We start from the raw sequence: 25,833 nt of genomic DNA, 5'->3' as shown, positions 1-25,833 counted from the left end.
GCCCCACCACGAGGCAGGTGGGGCTCCGGCGGCGCTTCCGGGCCGGCCGCGAACGAGGCCCCGCCCCACCCGCGAAGCCCCGCCCCAGGCAGCTGGGGATTCCTGCCAGGCCCGGGCGGAGGGCGGGGCCCGGGGCCCGAAGCCCGCAAGGCATCTTGGGAGCACAGGGTGGAGGGACGAGGTGAAGAAACCAGGTGTCGGTAAGAATCGGGGGCGGGGGGGTCCGCGTCCGCGCTTTACGGGCGGAGATGGAGGTTCCCGGAGTGCCGCGGGGCTGCGTGGAGACGGGGGTCTCAGAGGCGCGGTGAGGGGCGGAGACGGGGGTCCCTGGGGCTCGACGTGGGGGAGACGGGGGTCCCCGGGGCTCGACGTGGGGGAGACGGGGGTCCCCGGGGCTCGACGAGGGGGAGACGAGGGTCCCCGGAGTGCAGTGGGGCTGTGTGGAGATGGGGGGTCTCAGAGGCGCGGTGAGGGGCGGAGACGGGGGTCCCCGGGGCTCGACGGGGGCGGAGACGGGGGTCCCCGGGGCTCGACAGGGGGGAGACGGGGGTCCCCGGGGCTCGCCGGGGCGGAGACGGGGGTCCCCGGGGCTCGACGGAGGGGAGACGGGGGTCCCCGGGGCTCGACGGAGGAGGAGAAGGGGGTCCCCGGGGCTTGACGGAGGGGAGACGGGGGTCCCCGGGGCTTGATGGGGGCGGAGATGTGAGTCCCCGGAGTGCAGTGGGGGTGTGTGGAGATGGGGGTTCCCGGGGCTTGATGGCGGCGGGGACTGGGGTCCCTGGGGCTTGATGAGGGCAGAGATGGGGGTCCCCGGGGCTTGACGGGGGCGGAGGTGGGGATGGGGATCCCCGGAGTGCAGTGCGAGTGAGTGGAGATGGGGTCTTCGGGCGCGGTGGTCTGTGGAGATGGTGGTCCCCGGAGTGCGGTGGGGGTGTTTGGTCTAGGGGCGCGGTGGTCTGTGCAGATGGGGGTCCCCGGAGTGCAGTGGGGGTGTGCAGAGATAAAGGTCCCCGGCCTGCATTGGGGATGCGGGCACTTCTCAGCCGAAGCACTACTGACGCTCGGGGCGGATCATTCATTTTCGTGGGGCTGCCCTGGGCGGCTGCAGCGCATTCATTAGCGGCTCTGGTCTATGTCCACTAGATGGCAGTAGCTGCCCACTAATGGTGACAACCCGGAGTTCGCACGCTTCCTGTCCGCTGGGGGCCTGAATCACCCCTCACTGTGTGCCCCGGCTAGAGAGGGCTGGAGAGGTGGGTGATGGACGGATGACGGACAGATAGATATGATCGACGGATGGATGGAGGGATATGATGGATGGGTAGATAGATATGATGGATGGATGATAGATGCGATGGATGGATAGATATCATGGATGGATAGATGGGTATATATGATGCATGGATGGATACATGGGTAGATATGATGGGTGGATGGATAGACATGATGGATGGACAGATAAATAGATGATAGATTTGATGGATGGATGAATGGATGGATAGATATGATGGACAGATGGATAGATGGATAGATATGGTGGATGGATGGATGGATGTGATGGATGGATGCATAGATATCATGGATGGATGCATAGATATCATGGATGGATGGATGGATACATATGATGGATGGATGAATGGATACATATGATGGATGGATGGATAGATATGGATGGACAGATAAATAGATGATAGATATGATGGGTGGATGGATGGATGTGATGGATGGATGGATAGATACATGGATGGATGGATGGATACATATGATGGATGGATGAATGGGTGGATAGATATGATGGACGGATGGATAGATGGATAGATAATGATGCATGGATGGATACATGGATAGATATGGTGGATGGATGGATAGATACGGATGGACAGATAAATAGATGATAGATATGATGGATGGATGGCTAGATAGATATGATGGATGGATGGATGGATATGATGGATGGATGGATAGACAGATAGATAAGATGACTGATAGATATAATGGATGGTTGCACTGTTGAGTGGATGGATACGTATCCATTGATGTAGACAGATGAGTGGATGTTAGATAAACGCGGCGTGGGTAGATGAGACACATTGCTTATGCTATAGAAACCAACGCATCTGACTGACGGGTGGATGGATGCATGGATGGATAATGAGAGATGACCGATAAGTAGGTAAGAGTCACGCCTGGTCAGGGTCTCTGCCCTACCGCCGTCTGGGGCTGGACGAGTCTCTGATGGGGGGCATCCTGGGCACTGTGCGGTGTGGAGCAGCTCTGGTCTCCCCTCACCACCCACCGGGGGCACCCCCTGCCCGCAGTGCTGAGAAGCAAAATGACCCCTGACTAATTCATACCATGTATATTTAAACTAATACGTATGTTTGTGTTCACGTGACTGTATATAAGAACCCGGGTCTCCTGCCTTGCAGGCAGATTCTTTACCACTGCGCCCCCAGGGAAGTCCCTGTATATATGGTATATCATGGAGTATGCTATATACTGGGCTTCCCTGGTGGCTCAGACAGTAAAGAATCCGCCAGCACTGTGGGAGACCTGGGTTCGATCCCTGGTTCGGGAAGATCCCCTGGAGGAGGAAATGGCAACCCAGTCCAGTATTCTGGCCTGGTAAATCCCATGGTCGGAGGAGCCTGGCGGGCTGCCGTCCATGGGGTCGCAAAGAGTCGGACACGCCTGAGCGACTTAGCACCCATGCACCCCTGTGTGGAGTTAGGGTAAACTCTCCTTCGCTGGGTTAAATTGTCCCCTAGTCTCCAGTGGCAGCCCCCGAAGATGCCTGTTCTGTTCAACACACAAGCCAAACATCTTGCTTAAAAGGAAAAAAAAAGATGGTTTATTTTGAGGAAGTTCTAGGTTTAAAGCGCAGTCGTCAACACGCGTTAAGTGTCCCTAAGCAGTCATTCCATCCTTCCGAGCTGGGTGGACACACAACGTCACAGGCACCCACTGGGCCCACAGAGAACGTGTTTCTCCAAGGGTGGATCTGTGTTCCAGCCTCATCCCCTTCCCACCCCCCCCACCCCCCAACCCGATGCAGGGATGTGACCAGGGGCGAGCGGCAGGAATTGCAAGCCAGCCCTGCGTTTGGGGTTCATCCGAGACTCCCACAGCTGTGTTCCGACACATTCGGTCCCCCTCAGAAACTCCCATCCAGTTTGTTCATTTACACGCATTCCCGCTCTAGAGGCTTTTTAACGGCACTGAGAAATGTCAGTGAAATTACAGGATCACAGGTTTCCAAAGACACAGCAGACACTGGAAGAAAACCAATAAATCAATGTCTTCGTCTGATGATTTCCAACAAACCGCATGCGTTCAGTGTGGGTGTTTTAAAACAGGTTCAAGAAAAGAGATGTCATACTCTGACCACCTGATGGGAAGAGCTGACTCTCTGGAAAAGACCCTGATGCTGGGAGAGATTGAAGGCGGGAGGAGAAGGAGGCGACAGAGGAGGAGATGGTTGGATGGCATCACCGACTCGACGGACATGGGTTTGAGCTAGCTCCGGGAGACGGTGAGGGACAGGGAGGCCTGGCGTGCTGCAGTCCACAGGGTCGCAAAGGGTCGGACACGACTTAGTAGCTGAACTACACACAGACACGGACAGTATTATTAACAAGCTGAAACAGAAGGAAATCCAGCCCTGGGATTTCCGCCGATCCGACAGGCACCCCCTCGGAAAGGCCGACGGCTCCCTGAAGACGCTGTCAGACTCTGGGCTACTTCAGCGGAACTGGGGGTCCTCGGGACGCAGAAATCAGGGGGATGTCGGTGACCCTGAGGGGCTGGACAACGAACTGTTGGTGACGATGGTGATGAAATGTGACCTCAGCCCTCTGGGACCCAAAGGCTGGACGGACGTCACGCCCATTGCGGGCTGAGGGGTGAGGGTGGTGAGGGGCAGCGTTACCGCTTACACCTGCTTCCTCCGAATTCAAACAGTGATGCTTTGTTCTCAACTCAGCAAGAAGACGGTTCCCTGAGGGTGGTTTGAGGTTTTTCGCAGCTTTTTTGCATTAGACGCTGGAAGCCCACGCGCAGGACGTGGCTGCCACTGTGTCGCTGGGTCAGGGATTTTCTGCCTCCGGAACTGTTGTCATGGCGACCTGGCTTTCTAGGGGCTCGGCTCTGTGGACAGTCGGGAAGAGCGGGTGGACCACACGCTCATCCTCGGATGATCCAAGTCCCTGCACTATGCAGGTCCCACCCTGGGAGCCAGCACCAGGCATTGCAGCCCCTAGAATCACCTGGCCAGTGGCCAGAGGCCCAGTCTCAGAATTTCAGTCTGTGGGGGTCTCCTAGGGCGGCCGTGACAGTTCTACAAATGAGGAGCTTAACGCCCCAGACAGGCACCCGTCGTCCCCCAGCCCTGGGGACCAGACGTCTGAGGTCAGGGGTCCCAGGGCTGAGCTCCGTCCAGAGGCTCCAGGGGAGGGTCCTCCCCGCCTCTTCCGGCTTCTGGGGGCTCCGGGCGTCCGTCCCTGGGCTGGTGGCTGCCTCCCTCCCGTCTCCGCCTCGGTCTCCGCGTGGCTTCTCCTCTCTGTCCGTGTCTCTCCTCTTCCGTGTCTTATAAGGACCCCGTCACGGGGTTCAGGGCCACCCTGATCCTGTAGGTCACACTCTGATATTCCGGGCAGACGTCAGTTTTCGGGGTTGGGACACCATTCTCTCCACCACACGCGTGTCTGCTTCTCAATCTCAAGCAATGGCGTTGGGGGACCAACTGCTCCCGTAACATCGGCTCACAATCCCACCAGCACGTCTGAGGTCCGGTGGGGGGAATGTCACCTGCTTTACAGCCGCCCCGCCCTGGGGGTCTCCCTGAGCCCCTCCCCGCTGGCCCCTGCCAGGTCTCACCTTACAGGCTTCAGAGCTGTTTTCTTCTCCCCACCCCCGCCCCGGCCCCAAGGGAACCCTGAACTCATCCCATGCTCCTCCCAGTGACGCCCAGGGGTTATCTCATGCAGACCCTTACAACCTGCTGTCTCAGCATCCCGGGCGCTCCAGGGACTGGGGTCCATCATCTTTTCAAAACCGCACAGCTGCAGGCGGCTGCTGCGGGCTCGTGTGCTGGGCGGTCTTGCTCGGTCCTCAAAGGATCGCGGGGGTCAGGCCAGGAGCCACCGCAGACCCCAGGAGGACCTGCCGTGGCTGGGGGCGCTCGGCGGGGAGGCGGCAGGCAGAGAAAGGGCGGGGGGAGACCCCCCGCCCCGAGGCAAGCTGCAGCCCGAGGCGCTCCAGGGAGACACGGCAGTAGCCAACAGAAACTGACTGTTCTCAACAACTTCTTGTCCATCCGGAGACCCTCGGTCCACCCCTCCCCTTGGTCCACACCTCCTGGGTCCTTCCCGTCTGTGGACATTTAAGTAGAAGCTTGGCTGATCCCTGGTGGCTCAGCTGGTAAAGAATCTGCCTGCAATGCAGGAGACCTGGGTTCGATCCGTGGGTTGGGAAGATCCCCTGGAGAAGGCAATGGCACCCCACTCCAGTACTCTTGCCTGGAGAATCCCATGGACGGAGGAGCCTGGTGGGCTGCAGTCCATGGGGTCGCTACGAGTTGGACAGGACTGAGCAACTTCCCTTTCACTTTTCACTTTCATGCATTGGAGAAGGAAATGGCAACCCACTCCAGCGTTCTTGCCTGGAGAATCCCAGGGACGGGGGAGCCTGGTGGACTGCCGTCTATGGGGTCGCACAGAGTTGGACACGACTGAAGCGACTTAGCAGCAGCAGCAGCTGGCTCAGCTGGTAAAGAATGTGCCTGCAATGCCAGAGACCTGGGTTCGACCCCTGGGTTGGGAAGATTCCCCTGGAGAAGGGAACGGCTACCCACTCCAGTGTTCTGGCCTGGAGAATGCCATGGACTGGATAGTCCACGGGGTTGCAGAGTCAGACACGACTGAGCGACGTGCATTCACTCAAGTAGAAGCTGACACTCCACAGCAACCCAGCACAGCTGACCCTGGCATTTGCCTGGCTCCAATGGCGGTGGTGAGGGGGGACCAGGTGATGTCTCAGGGCTCATTAGATCCCAGAGCACGGGGCCGAAAGGGGCCCGCCCGGGGTGGCCCAGCTGAATCCCAGCGCGCCCGGAGTGGCCAACAACGGGCAGAAGAGTAGGGCCCTGGCGGAGGCGGGCGGGCGGGTGGGGCGGGGCAGGACCCCTGATGTCCCCCAAGCGCCCCACTGCGGGGAGGGGTGCCTGCCTCAGAACACGCTCTCCTGCCGTCTGACGCTGGGCCTCTTGGGCGCCTCGGGCGCGTCCATGGAGCGCGCAGACAGGGTCCGCCCGGAGAAAAGGCTGTCGCGGCGGCTGTCGGGGCTGTCGGTGGCGGGCAGCGGCCCGTAGCCCAGGTAGTTGCGGAGGCGCAGCTGGAACTCGCTGGACGCAAAGTAGTAGACGAAGGGGTCCAGGCAGTTGTTGAGGCAGCTGAGGCAGAGCGTGAGCTTGTAGACGTGGTAGTAGCTGCGGCCCAGGAAGAGGCGGCTGACCATGTGCACGAGGAGCACGAAGTTGTTGGGGGCGAAGCAGGCCACGAAGGAGAGCAGGACCACGGCGGCCAGGCCGACGGCGCGGCGCCGCTGGGCGCGCCCGTGGGGGTCGGCGGAGCGCAGCAGCGTCAGGATGGTGGCCGTGTAGCAGGCCACGGTGACCACGAAGGGGATGAGGAACAGCAGGACGAAGAGCGTGAAGAGGAAGGCGGCCCACATGGCCACGCTGGGCAGCATGGTGGACTTGAGCACGTCGAAGCAGGTGACGATGCCCAGCGCGTCCACGGCGTAGGTGAGGTCGGTGCGCGCCAGCGGGGACAGCGCGGCCAGCAGCAGCAGCCACGTGGCCGCGCACGCGGCCAGCGCGTAGCGGCGGCGGCGCCAGCGCGCGGACGCCAGTGGATACACGACGCCCAGGAAGCGGTCCACGCTGATGCAGGTCATGGTGAGGATGGACGAGTACATGTTGGCGTAGAAGGCCACGGTGACGGCGTTGCACAGCAGCACGCCGAACACCCAGTGGTTCCCGTTGCAGTGGTAGTAGATCTGGAAGGGCAACACGCAGGCCAGCATCAGGTCCGTGACGCTCAGGTTGATCATGAAGATGACCGACGGCGTCTTGGGCCCGATGTGCCGGCAGAGCACCCACAGCGAGAACAGGTTGCCCGGGATGCTGACCAGCGCCACCAGCGAGTACACGACGGGCAGCACCACCGCGATGGCCGGGTCCCGCAGCATCAGGATGGTCGCGTTGTCTGGGCGCGTCACGTTCATGTCCATGCTGCGGCCGCTGGGGGCGGCGGGCGGCGGCCTCGGGATAGGGGGTGCCGATCTGCAAGACAAGGAGGGAAGGGGGGGACCGGCGAGCTGAGAGGCGCGGGAGGACGGGCTCTCCTGGGAGACGGCCCGGCACGGGGAGCGCGATGCGTGCACACGCGGCTTCGCGGGAGCGCCGACGTCGTGCGGTACATGCACGTGTGATATAGGCACACACCCATTACATGTGTGTACATGTGACACGCACACCACACTGCGTGTATATATTGTATGTGTGTATATGTGATATACACACACACACCACATTGTATGTATATATGTATATATATGTGACACACCATATCACAAGTATATATGTATATATTGTATGTATGTATATGTGATATACACACACCACATTGCATGTGTATCTGTATATGTATGTGATATACACACACAGCATATTCTATGTATATATGTATATATGTGTGTGTGTGTGTGTGTGTGTGTGTGTGTGTATGATCACACACACCATACTGCATGTATGCATTCTTAGTCACTGCACTGGTGTCTGACTCTTTGTGACCCCATGGACCATAGCCCACCAGGCTCCTCTGTCCATGGGATTCTGCAGGCAAGGGTGCTGCAGAGGATTGCCGTGCCCTCCTCCAGGGGATCTTCCAGACCCAGGGATCGAATTAGGGTCTCCTAAACTGACACATGGGTTCCCTACCACTACTGCCACCTGGGAAGCCCATTGCATGAATATATGTGTGTATATATATGTGTGTGTGTCCGTGTGTCTATACATAACACACAGATACAAAGCTTATGGTGTATACATGCGTGTGTATGTGTATGTATAAACACATGTATGTTCAATTGTGAGCGTCTCTGGTGGCTTAGACACCAAAGAATCTGCCTGCAGTGCAGGAGAGCCCAGTTCGATCCCTGGGCCGGGAAGATCCCCCGGAGGAGGGCATGGCAACCCACTCCAGTGTTCTTGCCTGGAGAATCCCTGGGACAGAGGGGCCTGGTGGGCTACAGTCCGTGGGGTTGCAAAGAGTCAGACGTGACTGAGTGACTTCGCATGGGGTGGTAAAGAGGCCCTGGAGCCTGTCTGGAAGTGCTAGCCTGCTGGAGACTGTCAGTTCTGAGCTGACTCCTCCTGCCGTTGGAACCTGAACCTTGCACTCTTGAACTTCTGTTTTTCCCTGCTGACCTTCCTTCCCACTCAAAACAGAGAAGTCCCCGGAGCTGCCTACACACCTTGCTTGTGATCAGCCGGCCCCTCAGACTCACAGAGAGAAAGGGGCCCAGGGCCCAGGGGAGCAGCAATTCCTGGGGCTGCCTGCCCCCGCCTTCTGGACACCATGGGTTCCAAGTGTCACTTTCTTTGGCGTTTCTTATGGAAATGCAACCCAAAGGCAGATCGCAGGTCATTTCTGTTGGTTCTTCCAAGTCTGGGAGATGGTTTTGTTACCTCTTTGCTCAGTCGCTTCAGTACTGTGCGACTCTGCAACCCCATGGACTGTACTCTGCCAGCCTCCTCTGTTGATGGAGTTTTCCAGGCAAGAATACTGGAGTGGGTTGCCATGCCCTCCTCCAGGGGATCTTCCCGACCCAAGGATCAAACCTGGGTCTCCCGCATTGCAGGTGGATTCTTTACTGTCTCAGCCACCTGACGAAGTTGCTATTTTTCCCGTGGCTGAAGCTATCACTTCTGTTTTTGACCGTGTGTGTGTGTGTGTGTGTGTGTGTGCCTGATATCGGGGCTCCTGAAATCAGGGTGTGGGGCTCACCTGGGCAACCAGGTGCCACCCCTGTTATAGCTCGGCCCGGAAGACACCCCCTTGCTCGCCTGCGCCTTGCAGTTGGACACCTGCTGGCGTGGCCCGGGGAGGGCGTCCATCCCCGAGGGGTCTGTTGGCAGGAATCATGGTCCCTGAGTCTCCGGGGAAGCCAGCATGCGGCCCTTCAACGCTGATGGCATTGCAGCTCCCCTTTCAGGCCCTGGCGCCCAGGGTATATCTGTCTGTTCCTCCGCAGGAGATGTAACATCTGCGCTGGGGGTGTGCGGAACGAGGTTCCTCAAACCCATTTAAAAATGACCCGAGTTTCACTTTGAGTAGGAAACTTTCCGCACCACTAGCTCACGGCCAGGTGCGATCTTACAGTTATGGTGGTGGGGGGCGGGGGGAGTGCAATCCCACACCTCACGGCCGCCCACCTCCATCCATCTTTGGGGTTCAGGAGCAGAAGGGACCCATTATGTCTCAGGGTCGCACGTGGAGGCCGCAGTGGGGGGCCGTGGAGGGGAGACAGCTCTCTGATCTGCAGGGGAACGGGGAACTCAGGGAGGGGACAGGGCTGGGGGTGGCTAGGAGGCTACTGCGTGTCCACAGTCGGGGAGGGGGTTGGAAATCTGAGAAGATGGGAGGGTGCACACAGCTGGAGACAGAAAGCTCAGCCTCCCGCCGAGTGGCATTAGGGGGCAGGGAGCCTGCTGGGGGTTCCCCTGGGGGCTCAGATGGTCAAGAATCCGCCTGCAGTGCAGGAGACCTGGGTTCGATCCCTGGGTCGGGAAGATGCCCTGGAGGAGGGCATGACAACCCGCTCCAGTATTCTTGCCTGGAGCATCCTGCAGACGGAGGAGCCCGGAGGGCTGCAGTCCAGGGGGTCGCAGAGAGTCGGACACGACTCAGCTGGCTAGCACACTTTTCCACTTCTGCCTGGTGATGAGTCCCCTCCCCTTTCCTCCCCCCGGATCTGTCGTAACCTCCCGGTGGGAGCTTCAAAAGAGACTCTATTTGCATAACAGTGCGGCTGGCCCCCGCAGAGAAGCCACGTGGGCGTCCGGGAGGCCTCCGTCTGCACCCCGAAGCTGCTGCCTTCCCCCCACCAACCAGGCCCCCGAGGCTCCCCTCAAGCTTTCACCTGTGCCCGTCTCGGGGACCGAGCGGGCAGTCCCTCCCCTGCAGCACGGCGACGCACAGCTGATTCATAAAGAAATCACGTCTAACAGATGCGGCCGGCTCCCAAAGCCGCGGGCGGGCGGGGCGGAGGACTGGGGGGTAGGGGGTGGAAGTGGCGTGAAATGAGCCAGAAACGGTTGCTGGCGCCCGCAAGACGCTCCCCGCGGCGCTGGGCGAGCAGAGGCGGCTCTTTGCCAGAGGCACGGGGCAGCCTGGAGGCTTGGGGGCCGCAGGGTGCCAGGTGGGGCGGAGGTTCTGCAGGAAGCTACACGCAGACGTCACACACGAGCTCGCCCAGAGCTGCAGCCCGTGCGTCCTTGGCTCATGGATACGCCCCTCCCGCCCCCAACCCCGTGGGCATCTCTTCTTAACCGCTTTACAGAGCCGTCAGGAAAATATCATCAAGGTCACCTCTGCAAAGTGCACATAGCGGTGCGGGCGTCAGTGCCTCAGTCGTGTCTGACTCTCTGCGACCCCCTGGACTGCAGCCCACCCGGCTCCTCCGTCCATGGGGTTCTCCAGGCAAGAATACCGGAGTGGGCGGCCATGCCCTCCTCCAGGAGATCTTCCCCACCCAGGGATCGAACCCGAGTCTCCTGCATCGCAGGAGGATTCTTGACCATCTGAGCCACCAGGGACACTGCAGTGGTTTTCATATATTTGCAAAGAGAGGCAACCAGCCCCATCACGCAATCCCAGAACATCCTCATCATCTTGAAAAGAAATCTTGCACGCCGTGGCCATCACGCCTGCATCCCTTCCCCGGCGCACACAGATACGCATTCAAACACCCAGCTCAGATTCACCTATCGTACTGTGCACCATGTTGAAAGTGGAGGGTTCTGTGGCACAGAGCAGGGCTCACAAGCCTTCATGACCATCATCTCTGTCCGCTTCCAGACATGTCCATCCCCCTCAAAAGGAGATGCTGTACCCTTAAGAGGTCCCACGTCTTCTCAGCCCTTGCTCTGCCTTCTGAGTCTGGGGATTTGCCTGTTCAGGACGTTTCGTATAAAATGGAATCACACACTCTGTGTCCTTCTGTGCCTGCTTCTCTCACTGAGCAGTGTGTGTTCAGGGTCCAGCCACACTGTAGCATGTGTCAGAGCCTCACTCCTTTTTCATGGCTGCGTAATATTCCACTGTGTGAATAGACTACATGCTGTTTATCCATCCATCATCCATCCATCCACCCACTCACTTATCTATCCATCCATCATCCATCCATCCATCCACACATCCATCTATCCGTCTATCTATCCACTCACTTATCCATGCATCCACCCATCCATCTATCCACCCATCCATTTATCCACTCACTTATCCATCCATCCATCATCCATCCACCCATCCACACATCGATCTATCCATCTATCTATCCACTCACTATCCATCTATCCATCCATCCATCCATCATCCATCCGTCCGTACCTAGCTGCTAACACACCAAGCTCAGGACTGCCCTCCCCACCATCTGAAGGTCAGAGATACTCAGGATGGTTGTCCTTCCGTCTCTACTGAGGTGGGTCTTTCTCAGGTGGGGTGAGTGAAGAGCAGCCCCGAGTCACAGGGAAGACTGCTCTTTAAGGACCTCCCCTGCATCTTTTCCACAGCAACAGCCCAAACTTCCCAAGCACCGGGGGTTCTCCTGGGGCTGAGCTCACAGCAGGGACCAAAAGCAAACCATGGCCCAGCCCTGCCCATGTGGGCTGGCCTCCTTTCTGGGTTTCTTGGGGGTCCTGGGCCACCCAAGTTGTGATGCTTTGTGGGGGCAGCTCTGGAAACCTCAGCCCCAGAGCATTCAACGGCCACGGCTTCAGAGAGCTGGTGACGTCACAGACCCCACATGGGTCCCTACAATACTCACTCCTGGGATGTTGTTGTGTAGTTGCTCAGTCGTGTCCGACTCTTTGCGACCCCCTGGACTGTAGCCCACCACGATCCTCTGTCTATGGGATTCTCCAGGCAAAAATACTGGAGTGGGTTGCCATGTCCTCCTCCAGGGGACCTTCCTGACCCAGGAGGCCCGGGTTTGGACCCTGGGTCGGGAATCCTGGGGATACTTAACCACACGGAACTCACAGCTGCCCGGTGCAGGGAGGGCTGGGAAAAGGCAAGCTGTGAGGTCCTGCCCACCCAGACCCTCAGTGCCCTCATCTGTCATATCACGGATACGGACTCACCCTCTGAGGGTGGTCGTGGTACCAAGGGACTCAGCGACGGCACAGCACGCTGTCAGCCAGGGTGTGTCCGTAAATACTAGCTAGGTCAGTAACTGGGGACTGTCCTGGATGTCCTAACAGAGAACCACAAACTGGAGGACTAGCGACAACAGACATCTATCCTGCCCCAGCCCTGGAGACTAGACGTCTGAGGTCAGGGGTCCCAGGGCTGAGCTCCGTGCAGAGTCTCCAGGGGAGGCTCCTCCCCGCCTCTTCCGGCTTCTGGGGGCTCCGGGCATCATCCCTGGGCTGGTGGCCGCCTCCCTCCCGTCTCCCCTCCGTCTCCACGTGGCTTCTCCTCTGTGTCTGTGTCTCTCCTCTTCCGTGTCTTATGAGGACCCTGTCCCTGGGTTTAGGGCCACCGCCATCCGGGAGGACCTCATCTCAGACCCTTCACTCCATCACCTCTGCAGAGACGCTGTTTCCTAATAATGCCCCATCCTGAGGTTCTGAGTGGGCGTGAATCTTAGGGGGCCCCCTTCAACCCACTACACCACCCACTGAGCAAAAACCCTATAAATAACTCAGCAAATAACAGGTGGACTTCTTCTGAAACTCAATCATGATCGTCCATGCACTCATCTTTCCAGAATCTTTTTCTTTCTGGCATTGTTTTCTATTAATTAATTAATTTTAATTGGAGACTAATTATTTTACAATATCCAGAATCTTTATGTAGGTGCCCATCATCTACTGGCAGGATTTAAAAAAATACCTTAGAGTCACTGACTGATGAACCTTGTGGAAGGTCACTTGTCACTGGGTTTAGGGCCGCCTCATCCAGGAGGGGGCTTCCCTGGTGGCTCAGCTGGTAAAGAATCCGCCTGCAATGCGGGAGACCTGGGTTCGATTCCTGGGTAGGGAAGAGCCCCTGAAGAGGGGAATGGCTACGCACTCCAGTATTCTTGGGCTTCCCTGGTGGCTCAGATGGTAAAGAATCTGCCTGCAGTGGGAGAGACCTGAGTTCGATCCCTGGGTCGGGAAGATCCCCTGGAGAAGGAAATGGCAACCAGCTCCAGTATTCTTGCCTGGAGAATCCCACGGACGGAGGAGCCTGGCGGGTGGCAGGGGTCAGGATGTGGATGCATCTTTGCTGGCCCCCACTTCAGACATCAAGGAGAAGATTTCTAAGAGCTGTTCAGACCTCAGTGCATGCCGGGGGGAGGGTTCTAGCTTCAGCCACGTCCCCTGCCAGCAGCAGGGCGGAGTCACGAGCGTGGACAGGAGACTTTGCAAGCGGCAGATCCTGCAGAGGTGGGAGCTACCCAAGGCTGCTTTGGAATCTGACCATCACGCGCAGACACGGGGGCCATTCCCTGCCGGGGAAGGGGTGCGTCGTCCGTCTCGTGTGGGAGACCCTGCCCTCTTGCCCTTGACTCCGGGACCCGGGTGACGCTTGTGAACCTGCCCAGCAGAGGAAGCTGCGATGGGTTTTCTGGTTGACCGTGGAGGGAACCCAGAGAAAACACCGGAAACTCTGTGGCTGTCACGGGTGAATCGTGTCTCCCCTTCAAGTTCAGATTGAAGCTCTAACTCCCTGTATGTAAAAGGGTCACCTTCGTTCCAAGGCGGCGGGGGGTGTCTTTGCAGATGTAACTCTTTAGGTTCACGTGAGGTCCATCTGGGTGGCTCAGTGGGTAAAGAGCCTTCCTTCAAATGCAAGGGACGCGGGTTCGATCCCTGGGACGGGAAGATCCCCTGGAGGAGGGCGTGGCAACCCAGTCCAGCATTCTTGCCGGGAGAATCCCATGCACAGAGGAGCCTGGGGGGCTGCAGTCCACGGGGTTGCAAAGACTTGGACACGACTGAAGTGACTGACCAGGCGTGAGGTCCTACTGCAGCGAGGGGAGAGACCTGAGTCTGCTATGACCAGTGTCCTTATAAAAAAGGAACAGTTAGGGGGATTTCCCTGGTGGCACAACGGTTGAGAATCTGCCTTCCAGTGTAGGAGACACAGGTTCGATCCCTGCTGGGGGAATTAAGATTTCACGTGCCTTGGGGCGACTCGGCCTGAGAGCCACAAGGACTGAGCCTTCACACATTAGCTAGAGTCTGGGCAGCGTGGAGCCCGTGAGCTGCAACAGAGACCCTGCTTGCCACACTAACACGCAACACAGCAAAAAGGATATAAACATTAAAAAGGCGGGGGCATTGGGCATGAAGGAGGGAGACGGCCGGGCAGAAACGTAGGCAGAGGCGGAGAAGATGCTTGAATAAGCCAAGGAATGCCAAGGATGGGCCAGGAAACCCTCTGTGACCCCACGGACCGCAGCCCGCCAGGCCCCTCTGTCCGTGGGATTCTCCAGGCAAGGATACTGGTGTGGGCTGCCATGTCCTCCTCCAGGGGATCTTCCTGACCCCGGGGGTGAAACCAGTGTCTCCTGCATTGGCAGGCGGGTTCGTTACCATCAGAGCCACCCAGGGACACCTAGAAGCTGGGATGGAGGCGTGCAAAAGATTCACAGCCACAGGGATCCTTCAGAAGGAACCCACCCTCTCACATACACCTTGACTTCAGGTCTCCAGACGTGAAAGGCACTGACTCTGTATTGTTGACTCCCAGTTGGGTGGGGAGGCGGTTTCCTTCCAGCAGTGCCAGGAAACAAACGCACAAGCAAACAGAAGCAGGATTTAGCCGACAGACCGCAGAAAGCCAGCGCGGTCCTCCTGCGGAATGAAAGCGGGGGAGGAATCTCTACGAGACTGCAGGGCGCGGAAGGATGAGATTGCAGGAAAGACACAGATGTGAGGACGTGGCCCACAGCCTCGCGGGTCATTTGGTGGATGCTGACAGCAGTTAAAGATGCGAAAACTGCCCTGACCGTGACGTGGACGTCTACTGAGGGACTTCCCTCGTGGTTCGGTGGTTGAGAATCTGCCTGGCGACCTGCCTACACTGTTGCTGTACATGGGTGCGGCCGCTATACAGAGCAGAGTGGAGGTTCCTTAAAAACTGAACACAGAGCTACTGTATGATCCACCCGTCTACTCCTGGGCGGGGAGCCAGAGAAAAACATGAGCTGAAACGATACAGACACCCCAGTGTGCACTGCAGTGCTGTTTACAGCAGCCGGGACGTGGAAGCGACCGAGATGTCCATCAACAGAGGAAGATGAAGACGGTGTGGGGTGTGTACACAATGGAGTATGACTCGGCCATAAAAAGGAATGAAACAAAGCCATTCGCACCCACAGGGATGGACCCAGAGACTGTCGTAACTGCGTGAAGTAAGTCAGACAGACAAGGGGAAGCATCTCTGACATCACTTATACGTGCAATCTAAAAAGACATGATACAAACGAATTTACTTCCAAGGTAGAAGGAGGCTCAGAGACTTGGAAAATGAATTTACAGTTCCCAGGGGGGAAGGATGGGGGGAAGGGATAGTCAGGGAGTCTGGGATGGACATGGACACACTGCTGTATTTAACATGGAGAACCAGCAAGGACCTGCTGGACAGCACAAGGAACTCTGCTCAATACTCTGTAATAACCTCACAGTTCCCAGGGGAAGGATGGGGGAAGGGATGGTCAGGGAGTTTGGGATGGACATGGACACACTGCTGTATTTACCATGGAGAACCAGCAAGGACCTGCTGGACAGCACAGGGGACTCTGCTCAATACTCTGTAATAACCTTATGGTTCCCAGGAGGAAGGATGGGGGAAGGGATGGTCAGGGAGTTTGGGATGGACATGGACACACTGCTGTATTTACCATGGAGAACCAGCAAGGACCTGCTGGACAGCATAGGGAACTCTGCTCAATGTCACGTGGCAGCCTGGATGGGAGGGGAGTTTGGGGGAGAATGGATACGTGTATATGTAAGGCTGAGTCCCTTTGCTGTCCACCTGAAACCATCACAACATTGTTAATTGTCTATATACCAATAACAAAACTTTACAGTTTGAAAAAAAAATAAAGGACTCCGCCTTGCAATGCGGGAGGCGTGGGTTTGACCCCTGGTTGGGAAACTAAGGTCGCATGTGCCTCTGGGCAGCTTAGCCACGAGCCGTAACTTCTGAGCCCGAGCGTCACAATGAAACATCCTGTGTGTCACAGCTAAGGCCCAACACAGCCAGACAAATATTAAGAAGAAACAGTGTTGGGCCTTATTTTGCCTTCAGGACCACGCCGCACCCCATAGGCGACCACTGGGAGATGTCTGCTCTGTAGCATCCTTGCAGGCACGTCCCGGCGTGCGTGAAACACACATTTCACACACTGTGAAATGAGAATATCTCCTGCCGTATCAGTAAACTAGAAAGGTCACAGCCAATCAGCAGTTTCTGCCCTCCACATGAGCTATGGTTTTTCCAGTAGTCACATATAGACCTGAGAGTTGGACCATAAACTAAGCTGAGCGCCGAAGCATTGATGCTTTTGAACTGTGGTGTTGGAGAAGACTCTTGAGAGTCCCTTGGACTGCAAGGAGATCCAACCGGTCCATCCTAAAGGACATCAGTCCTGAATATTCATTGGAAGGACTGATGCTGAAGCTGAAACTCCAATACTTTGGCCACCTGATGGGAAGAACTGACTCATTTGAAAAGACCCTGATGCTGGGAAAGACTGAAGGCGGGAGGAGAAGGGGACGACAGAGGGTGAGATGGTTGGATGGCATCACTGACTCAATGAACCTAAGTTTGAGTAAACCCCGGGAGTTGGTGATGGACAGGGAGGCCTGGTGTGCTGCGGTCCACGGGGTCGCAAAGAGTCGGACACGACTGAGCGACTGGACAACATTGTCAACAGGAACAGGTTTGGCCCCAGACAGCTGAGGTGCATATGCAAGGCGTCAGTTCAGTGAGCCCAAGGCTTGCATCCTCCATACAGAGAATGCTTGATTTCTTCACTCGGTATCTGATCTTTGCTGTTCAGACCCCCTGCTCCCTTTGTTGCAAACTTGTATACAGCTTGATTCCCCCTCCCGCCTGTTTGGAGCAGTTTTCTCAGAGCTACTGAGATGCTGACCCCCCAGGCTCAGAGTCCTAAACACGCCCACCCAATAAGATAACTCCCTTACTTTCTGTCTGTGACTATATATTTTAGTCCACAGCGCTCACCCACCCGGGCAGACGTTTTACCCTGCATGCTGTACACATCGCCTGTCATGACCTTCTCACTTTGACCATCTGTGAATGTCTCCATCGCACGTACACAGTTTTTCTCTGCCGTTTTCCACACTTGAATAGCCTGTGGTTATATGTTACCTCGCTCCCCGGGTTGTGGGCACTCGGACGCATTGTGTGAATTTCGTACTGTTGACCACACACACCCACGCAAGCATTTCTGTGCATGGCTGTGATAACGTCTTCCACAGCCCAGATTATGGTTCAGATGGTGAAGAACGGCCTGAAACGCAGGACACCCAGGTTTGAGCCCTGGGTGGGGAAGATCCCCTGGAGGAGGGCATGGCAACCCACTCCAGTTTTCTTGCCTGGAGAATCCCAGGGACAGAGGAGCCTGGCGGGCGACAGTCCACGGGGTGTCAAAGACTCACACACTACGGAGCGACTAAGACACACAGGCTTGCCGATACAAAGGCTACGCTCGTTTTACGTTGAAAGCGTTATGTTAGTTAGAAAGGAAACTAGATCTGAAACCAACCCTCTACGTTTGCACCTTAGAAACTAGAACAGGAGGCTCCATTTAAATCCCAAGGGAGCAGAAGAGAGGAAGCAATACAAGTGACAGCAGAAAGCAGGGAAAGTGAAAACAGGAAAATCAAGAGAGGAAAGAAAAGGAAATCAGAAGCTGGGTCTTGGAAGAGATCGAGAAAAGCAATAAACCTCTAGTCAGGCTGAGAAAAAAACAGAGAGACACAGAGCATAAATATACAGATGCCAAGTGAGGAAGGGCTGGTAGGAAGGATTGGGAGATGGCACTGACCCAGATACACCAGTGATATTCTCTGTAAAGTAGGTAACTAAGGAGAAGCTCCTGTATAACACAGGGGACTGTACTCACTGCCTTGTGGCGAGCTAAATGGAAAGAAAAATCCAAAAAAGGAGGGGATATAGGTATTCACACGGCCGATCCACTTGGCTGTACAGAGGAAATGAATACAACGTTGTAAAGAAGCTGTGCTCTAATAAAAACGACCAAAGAGACAAGGAGAAGACGCAAATCCCAAACACCCGAAACCAGTCGCCCGCTGTCACTACAGATCCCTTGCTTGGTCGCCCAGTCGTGTCCGACTCTCTGCGACCCCGTGGGCTGCAGCCCGCCAGGCTCCTCTGTCCAGGGGATTCTCCAGGCAAGGATACGGGAGTGGGGACGGAGGTTCAAGAGGGAAGGAAGGCATGTATTCCTATGGCTGATTCATGTTGCTGTATGGCAGGCACCAAGGCAGTATTGTAAAGCAATTATCCTTCACTGAAAAATAAATCAATTAAAAATTTTTTTAAAAAAAGAGTACTGGAGTGGGCTGCCCTTTCCAAAGACATTGGAAGAACGATCAAGCAATACTACGAACAGTTCTATGCCCACAGGTTTTATTACCTAGATGAACGGGACCACATCCTTGGCACAACCTGCCAAGACACACCCAAGGCTGAACAGGCCATTAGAACAGGCCTGTGTTTATTAAAGAGTAGAATCAATAATTAACAACTTTCCCAAATTAAAAAAAAAAAAGCACCACGTCCAGATGGACTTACTGGTGATTTCTACCAGACACTTGAAGGATGGAATGGTACCAATTCTCTACGTTTTCTTTTTTTCCCCCCAGAAAATAGAAATAGACCACTGTCACTGCAGATCCCTCCCCCACACGGTGCCAATTTGCAGTTGCAGAAAACAGCACAAGGGCGGCATGGGGGGAGGCAGTACTCATTTGCCACGTTGTCAACAACCACAGCCTGCCAGCAGCCTGAGGGGTGAGAGGTGCCACGTCACCCAAGGCTCAAGTCATACCTCACATGGGGGCCGCAGAGGGTGAGAGTCTTTCTTTCTATCTTCTGGGGTTGAGTGTGTTTCTCGAGTCCTCCACTGGCGCTTCCTCTGTGGAATGGGTTTTCCGAACCGAGCCCGACCCGCCCTTGGGTCACTCAACTCCGTCTTATCAGCGTGACGGTAGCGGCCGTTCCTACGCAATCGAGGGGATCGCATTCGTGCGGATCTATTTCTGGGCTCGCGATTGTGTTTCCATTGATCCATGCGTCTCTCTTTCACCCAAACCACACTGCCTTTTTTAAAAATTATTTGTTATTGCAGTCTAGTTGCTTCATATTGCAGTATAGGACTTCCCTGGTGGCTCAGCTGGTAAAGAATCCGCCTGCAATGCGGGAAACCTGGGTTCAATTCCTGGGTCAGGAACATCCCCTGGAGAAGGGGTAGGCCACCCACTGCAGTATTCCTGGGCTTCGCTCGTGGCTCTCATGGTAAAGAATCTGCCTGCCAATGCGGGAGACCTTGGTTCGATCCCTGAGCTGGGAAGATCCCCTGGAGGACAACATGGCAACCCAGTCCAATATTCTGGCCTGGAGAATCCCCTGGACAGAGGAGCCTGGCGGGCTACAGTCCATGGGGTCACAGAGAGTTGGACACGACTGGGCAAGTAAGGCCAGCACAGAGTCGCTTTAGAATGTCAGGTTAGTTTCTGCTGGACAGCAAACTGAATCAGCTATCTGTATACACGTATCGCCTCTCCTTTTGGACTTCCTTCCCATTGAGGTCAACACAGAGTATGATTCTTTCTGTGCTCCAACTTACTTGGGTATCTAACAATATAAAAAACACATCAAAACTGTTCTCAAACTACAACGAGTTAAATATAACACTTTTGCATTCACAAAATAACACGTGCACTTTAGTTTTTAGACTACTGAATTTTTTTTTTCTAACTTTAAACTTTTTATTTTTTATTAGGGTATGGCCGATGAACAAGGTACCACAGAGAACTCGATACGGTTCCCTGTGCTATCCAGCGGGTTCTTATTGGTTCTCTATTTTATACATAATTTCGATGGTGAATATTTGTCAATCCCAATCTCCCATTTTTTTTTTAAATTTTTTTTATTTAAGTATTTTTTTTACTGAAAGATAATTGATTTACAACATTGTGTTGGTTGGTTTCTGTTGTAAAGTGAATCAGTTTTACATATATAGAGAGAGATTTTTAAGATTCTTAAGATTATAAGATTTTTTAAGATTTTAAGATTCTTTTCCCATATAGGTTCTTAAGATTCTTTTTAAGATTCTTTTCCCATATAGGTTATTACAGAATATTGAGTAGAGTTCCCTGTGCTATACAGGAGGTCTTTGTTGACTCTCTGTCTATATATAGTGCTGTGTATTGGTCCGTCCCAATCTCCCAATTTATGCCTCTCCATCCTCACAAGTTTTAGTATTCTTCCTATTCTGAATGGTTTATGTCCATGTTAACTAAAGAATTTCAGTCGCTAGAAAGGATATAAAAGACTATATGTGCTGTGCATGTATATTTATAATTCATATATGTATGTGTCTTGATTACAAATATGATCATAACCTCAGAAATTTGCAGCTGTTTTTTAAAAATTTTTATAAAAGTAGATAGTTGATTTACAATGTCGTATTGGTCCTCAGATGTACAGCAAAGGGAATCAGCTATACGTGTACATATATCCCCTCTCTTTCAGATTCTTTTTTTCCACTTAGGCCGTTCCAGAGTATTGGGTAGAGTTCTCTGTGCCATACAGCAGGTTCACATTAGGTATCTAGTTTACATACAGTCGTCTGTATTTGCAAACCACACTGTCTTGTTCGGGTCTCGAAGGGCCCACGCTGTAACTCTGCTTTTCTCTGTGTGTGTGTGTGATGCTGACGACTCTGAATCTCATCACTTTTTCTGGTGTACGTGCCGCACACGTGAACCTCGTGAACCAGTTCTCTGTACACAAGGGGCAACTTTTACTTTTGTTGGTGGCGTTTCATGGCTGCATTCGCATTTTGCACCTTTAAAGATTATTTTAAAACAGATCTTTTTTTTTCAAGTGGATCATTTTTTTTTAAGTGCTTTGCTTTATGGAATTTGTTGACAGTACCACCTCCGTTTTATATGTTGGCTTTTTGGCCGAAAGGCATGCGGGAATTTGGCTCCCCGACCAGGGGTGGAACCCTCTCCCCCTGCACTGGAAGGCAAAGTCTTAACCACTGGACCACCAGGGAAGTCTCAATATTTTGTATCTTTCAGTTCAGTTCAGTTCAGTGGCTTGGTCGTGTCTGACTCTTTGTGACCCCATGAACCGCAGCACGCCAGGCCTCACTGTCCATCACCAACTCTCAGACTTTACTTAAACTCATGTCCATCGAGTCGGTGACGCCGTCCAGCCATCTCATCCTCTTTTTATCTTTATCATTATCTTTAGGTTCCAGAATCTTGCCACGATGTCATGTGTATTTCATACATAGCTCAAGAGTACCTTCTCTAACCAGTAACTAAAGTTTTCCCTCCTCCTTTTTCTTTTTGGAATTCCTTCTACTTTAAAATTTTTTCTTATTTGGAAAAGAAATAAAACGACTGTTCTATGAGGAAGGTGGGACCCTCAGCTCCCCAACCAGGGATGGAACCCACCCGCCCTGCCATGGAAGTACACAGTCTCAACCGCTGGGCCTCCGGGGGAGTCCGACGTTTCTTTAGCTTTCTGTCGCCCAGGCTGTGTTCTAACTGTGCCATCACCCACAGGGACGGTCACCACGCCTGCCCTTGGCAGAGGCTCCGCGTCTGCTGAGCAAACACAGGACGCGATCCGAGAGAGCACGCCGGAAAATGTCAAACTCTCGGGAAGCAGTGGCGTCTGAGACGTCCCCGAGTTGGCTCACCCATCTGAACTCTGCTGTCTTCCCAGCTGGGGCCGTCAGCCTTTGCCTGAGGTGCCTATCTGGAGGCACTGGAGATATCCCTGCAATTCTAAAACTTTTTATGAGACACGGATACTGACCAAGTGATTCTCGAGTCTACATGACGTGCTAAGTCCGTTCAGTCGTGTCTGACTCTTTGTGACCCCGTGGACTGCAGCCCGCCAGGCTCCTCTGTCCATGGGATTCTCCAGGCAAGAACACTGGAGTGGGTTGCCATGCCCTCCTCCAAGAGATCTTTCCAACCCAGGGATCGAACCTGGGTCTCCAGCATTGCAGGTGGATTCTTTACCATCTGAGCCGCCAGCGAAGCCTTTAGAGAGAGGCAAAAAGTCCAGACTAGCCAACACACAACTTAAGGAGGAGGAGAAAATGGGGTCATTGACACCACCCGACTTCAAGACTTACTACAGAAATAAGCTGTAGTAATGACAGTAGTAATTACCGTAGTGTAGTAAGACGCTCCAGTAATCAGGATGGCGGGGGGAGGAAAGCGAGGTAGGGAAATACAGACGGAGGGGAATATGGGGTACAAACTATCATCTATAGAATAAGCTACAAGGAAACTATGGATAAAATAGATCAACTAATGAGAAACCATGAGAAGGGCATGGCAACCCACTCCAGGATTCTTGCCTGGAGAATCCACATGGACAGAGGAGCCTGGTGGGCTACAGTCCACGGGGTCGCAGAGAGTCAGACACCACGGAGTCGCTGACGCTTTCATAGCCGATTGACTTTGCTGCACAGCAGGAAAACTAACACCCCATTGTAAAGCCACTACACTCCAGTAAGAAATAGGCCTTGAATATTCATTGGAAGGGCCGATGCTGAAGCTGAAACACCAATACTCTGGCCACCTGACGCGAAGAACTGACTCACTGGGAAAGACCCTGATGCTGGGAAGGATTGAAGGCAGGAGGAGAAGGGGACGACAGAGGAGGAGATGGTCGGATGGCATCACCGACTCGATGGACATGAGTTTGAGCAAACTCCGGGGGTTGGTGATGGACAGGGAGGCCTGGCGTGCTGCGGTCCACGGGGTCGCAAAGAGTCGGACACGACTGAGCAACTGAACTGAAGAAATAATTTTAAAAATGTTGGGGAAGATATAAAAAAATAAGCTACAAACACATATTGTGCAGCACACTTAATACAGCCAATATTTTCTGAGAGTTGTCAAGGGAGCACAGTCTTTAAAAACTGTGAATCACTGGATTGTACACCTGTAAGTTAAACACTATTTTACACCAACTATAGTGAAGTGGAAAAAAAAAAAAGAATCATGACCTTTTAGGAATATTTTAGGTAATTTGTTTTTTTAAAGACAGTGTGGCATCGGTAATACAATAGAGAAATGGATCAGTGCAACAAAACACAGGGTAGACAGAGGTAGACACTCTCCATGTGGTTCACTGATCTTTGACAAAAGGGCACTGTAATGGAGCAAAAAAGGGCAAAAACGAGCAAAGATCTTTGACAAAAAGGAGCAAAGACGGTCTCTTCAACAGACGATGTTGGAGCAACTCACATCCACAGGCAGAAAAGAAAAAGAATCTCGACGCAGACCTTACTCCCTTCACAGTAATGAACTCAAAACGGATCACAGACCCACACGTCAAACACAAAGCAGTAAGCCTTCTACACGATGATGCAGGAGAAAAACCCAGATAACCCCGTGCCTGGTGATACGTTTTTTTCTTGGCTTGGCCAAAACTGTCATTGGGGATTTTCTGTAACACCTTGGATACAACCCCAGAAGCACAACCCATGAAAGAAATCACAGATAAGCTGGACTTCGTCAAAATGAAAAATATCTGCTCTGCCAACAACTCTGTCTGTAAAATAAGACAAGCCATAGACTGGGGGAAAATATTTGCAAAAGACTTACCTGGAAAAAAAAAATAAGGACCAGAACCCACAATATGTAAAGAGCTCTTTAAAAAATCAACAATAGGAAAATAAACAACCCAATTGAAAAAGGGGTGGCCAGACACCCAAGAGCTTCATCAAAGAAGTTGTCCAGACGGCAAAGAGGCACAGGAAGAGAAGTTACAGGTCGTATGCCCATCAGGGAATTGTGAAGTAACACCCCAGTGAGGACGAACTGCTGCCTGACGGGTATCAGAATGACTGAGGTCTGAGAACAGCATCACCCACTGCAGCCAGAGAGGAAACGGGGACTCGATTCCACGCCGGGCGTTGTTAAGAGGGTCCTTGCATCTTCCGTGGCCCTCCGGTCACTGTGAGGCTGGAACCACACTCTGAGTGGGACCTGATGACCTCAAGACTCCGTGTTCTCCAGGGTCCCTCCCTCTCTTTGTCACCCCGGGACGTTACCTCTGCTGTGTCGTCCCTGAGGGGACGCTCCGTTCGGCGGCCGGAGCGGTGGAGACGGGGTGGCGGATGCAGAATGGACCGGGTGTCTGTCCCTCTGTGTTCTGAGTGGAGCTCTCGGATCACAGGACGGCTGAGCGCAGACGCACACACGGGGCTCTGATCTCCGTCCCCCGTTTCTGTGCCCCACAATTGCACAATCGGCGCGCAGAGAATCGCAGGTGATTTGCATGCCCACACGTGTGTGATTGTCATCTGTCTCCTCCACGACCCAGCCTGGCGTCCTCTGCCTCCTGTGTGCTTCTCTGCCCTCCAAGCTTCGCCAAACGAGCCAGAGTCCACTTTCTACCCAAAGGAAAAAAAAAAAAAAAAAACACCTCCGCTATTCTTTTGCATGACAACGTTTTGTTCTTTAATTTTTTTTTTTTTCCATTGTCATGCTGCACTCCTCAGCCGTCTGGTCTCAATCACACCTGCAAGTTTAGCCTCTGTCTCTAAGGCAGGAAGCCACTCAAAGTGGATGCATTAATTAAGCATTAATTAACGTGAAGTGCCACTGTGTAAAGACAAGAAAAGAAAAAAAAAAAGAGCTGGTCTGGGGGGGTGGAGGGTTGGGCAGGGGACCTGCCGGGAAACAGGAGCTTGCAGGTTGCACATATTGTGACGGTCACAAGGGCTTGCTTTGTGGGTGAACCAGAACGGCAGCTGTGTGAAAAAGTGGGGGAGATTTGCTTAGCAGAACAGTAGACAGAGAAAGTCACAGAGACAAAGAGATAAAGGCAGAGATATGAGAGAGTTCTGCACAGCCTTGATTCCCCAGTGTATGCATGTTATGTCATTTCACTTGAATCAGACTCTTTCCAACCCTCTGGGCTCCTCTGTCTACAGGATTTCCCTAGGCAGGAATTCTGGAGTGGGTTGCCATGCCCTGCTCCAGGGGATCTTCCCATCCCAGGGATTAAACCTGTGTCTTCTCTCTTGCAGGCAGATTCTTTACCGCCTGAGCCACCAGGGAAGCCCTGGAAACACGGAAAAGCTCGCGTGGGATGCCACTGAACACAGACCCAGTTGCGCGTCTTGGCGATTTCTCAGGAGGTGCTCGGCGTTCCCCCCAGAAAAGGATATTTTAAGCGAAGTCGCCATAGTGAGCCCTCTTGGGCGCTAGGCTGCATGAGACATGAAACTCCACAG

The 25,833-nt window shown here is 54.0% G+C and overlaps 1 protein-coding gene and 1 long non-coding RNA gene across 8 annotated transcripts in view; one reads left to right on the top strand and one right to left on the bottom strand.

Annotated features, from left to right (window-relative positions):
• The first annotated feature begins 163 nt into the window (after positions 1 to 163).
• Positions 164 to 16,385, top strand: LOC145535459 (uncharacterized). The gene is made up of 2 exons (XR_014075427.1): positions 164 to 200; positions 14,857 to 16,385. It is a non-coding gene; the product is annotated as an uncharacterized LOC145535459 (long non-coding RNA).
• LOC145535457 (S-geranylgeranyl-glutathione receptor P2RY8-like) overlaps positions 2,829 to 25,833 on the bottom strand; it is a 49,075-nt gene continuing 26,070 nt past the window's right edge. For 2 of the 7 annotated variants that reach the window (XM_081563892.1, XM_081563893.1), the window contains 2 exons: positions 24,646 to 24,987; positions 2,829 to 7,342 (listed from right to left, as the gene is read on the bottom strand). In XM_081563892.1, coding sequence (XP_081420018.1) covers positions 6,226 to 7,290 — 1,065 coding nt within the window. In that variant the 5' untranslated portion in view covers positions 7,291 to 7,342; positions 24,646 to 24,987 and the 3' untranslated portion in view covers positions 2,829 to 6,225. Of the gene's footprint in view, positions 7,343 to 13,114; positions 14,433 to 18,942; positions 19,742 to 21,904; positions 22,619 to 24,196; positions 24,988 to 25,833 lie in introns of those variants that run through there. The other 5 variants (XR_014075425.1, XR_014075424.1, XR_014075426.1 and 2 more) reach the window with 4 other exon arrangements.

This window comes from Giraffa tippelskirchi, chromosome X (assembly GCF_054371585.1).
Source record: "Giraffa tippelskirchi isolate mGirTip1 chromosome X, T2T-mGirTip1v1.2.pri, whole genome shotgun sequence".
Lineage (NCBI taxonomy): Eukaryota > Metazoa > Chordata > Mammalia > Artiodactyla > Giraffidae > Giraffa > Giraffa tippelskirchi.
This window is presented reverse-complemented; position numbering and strand designations above follow the sequence as displayed.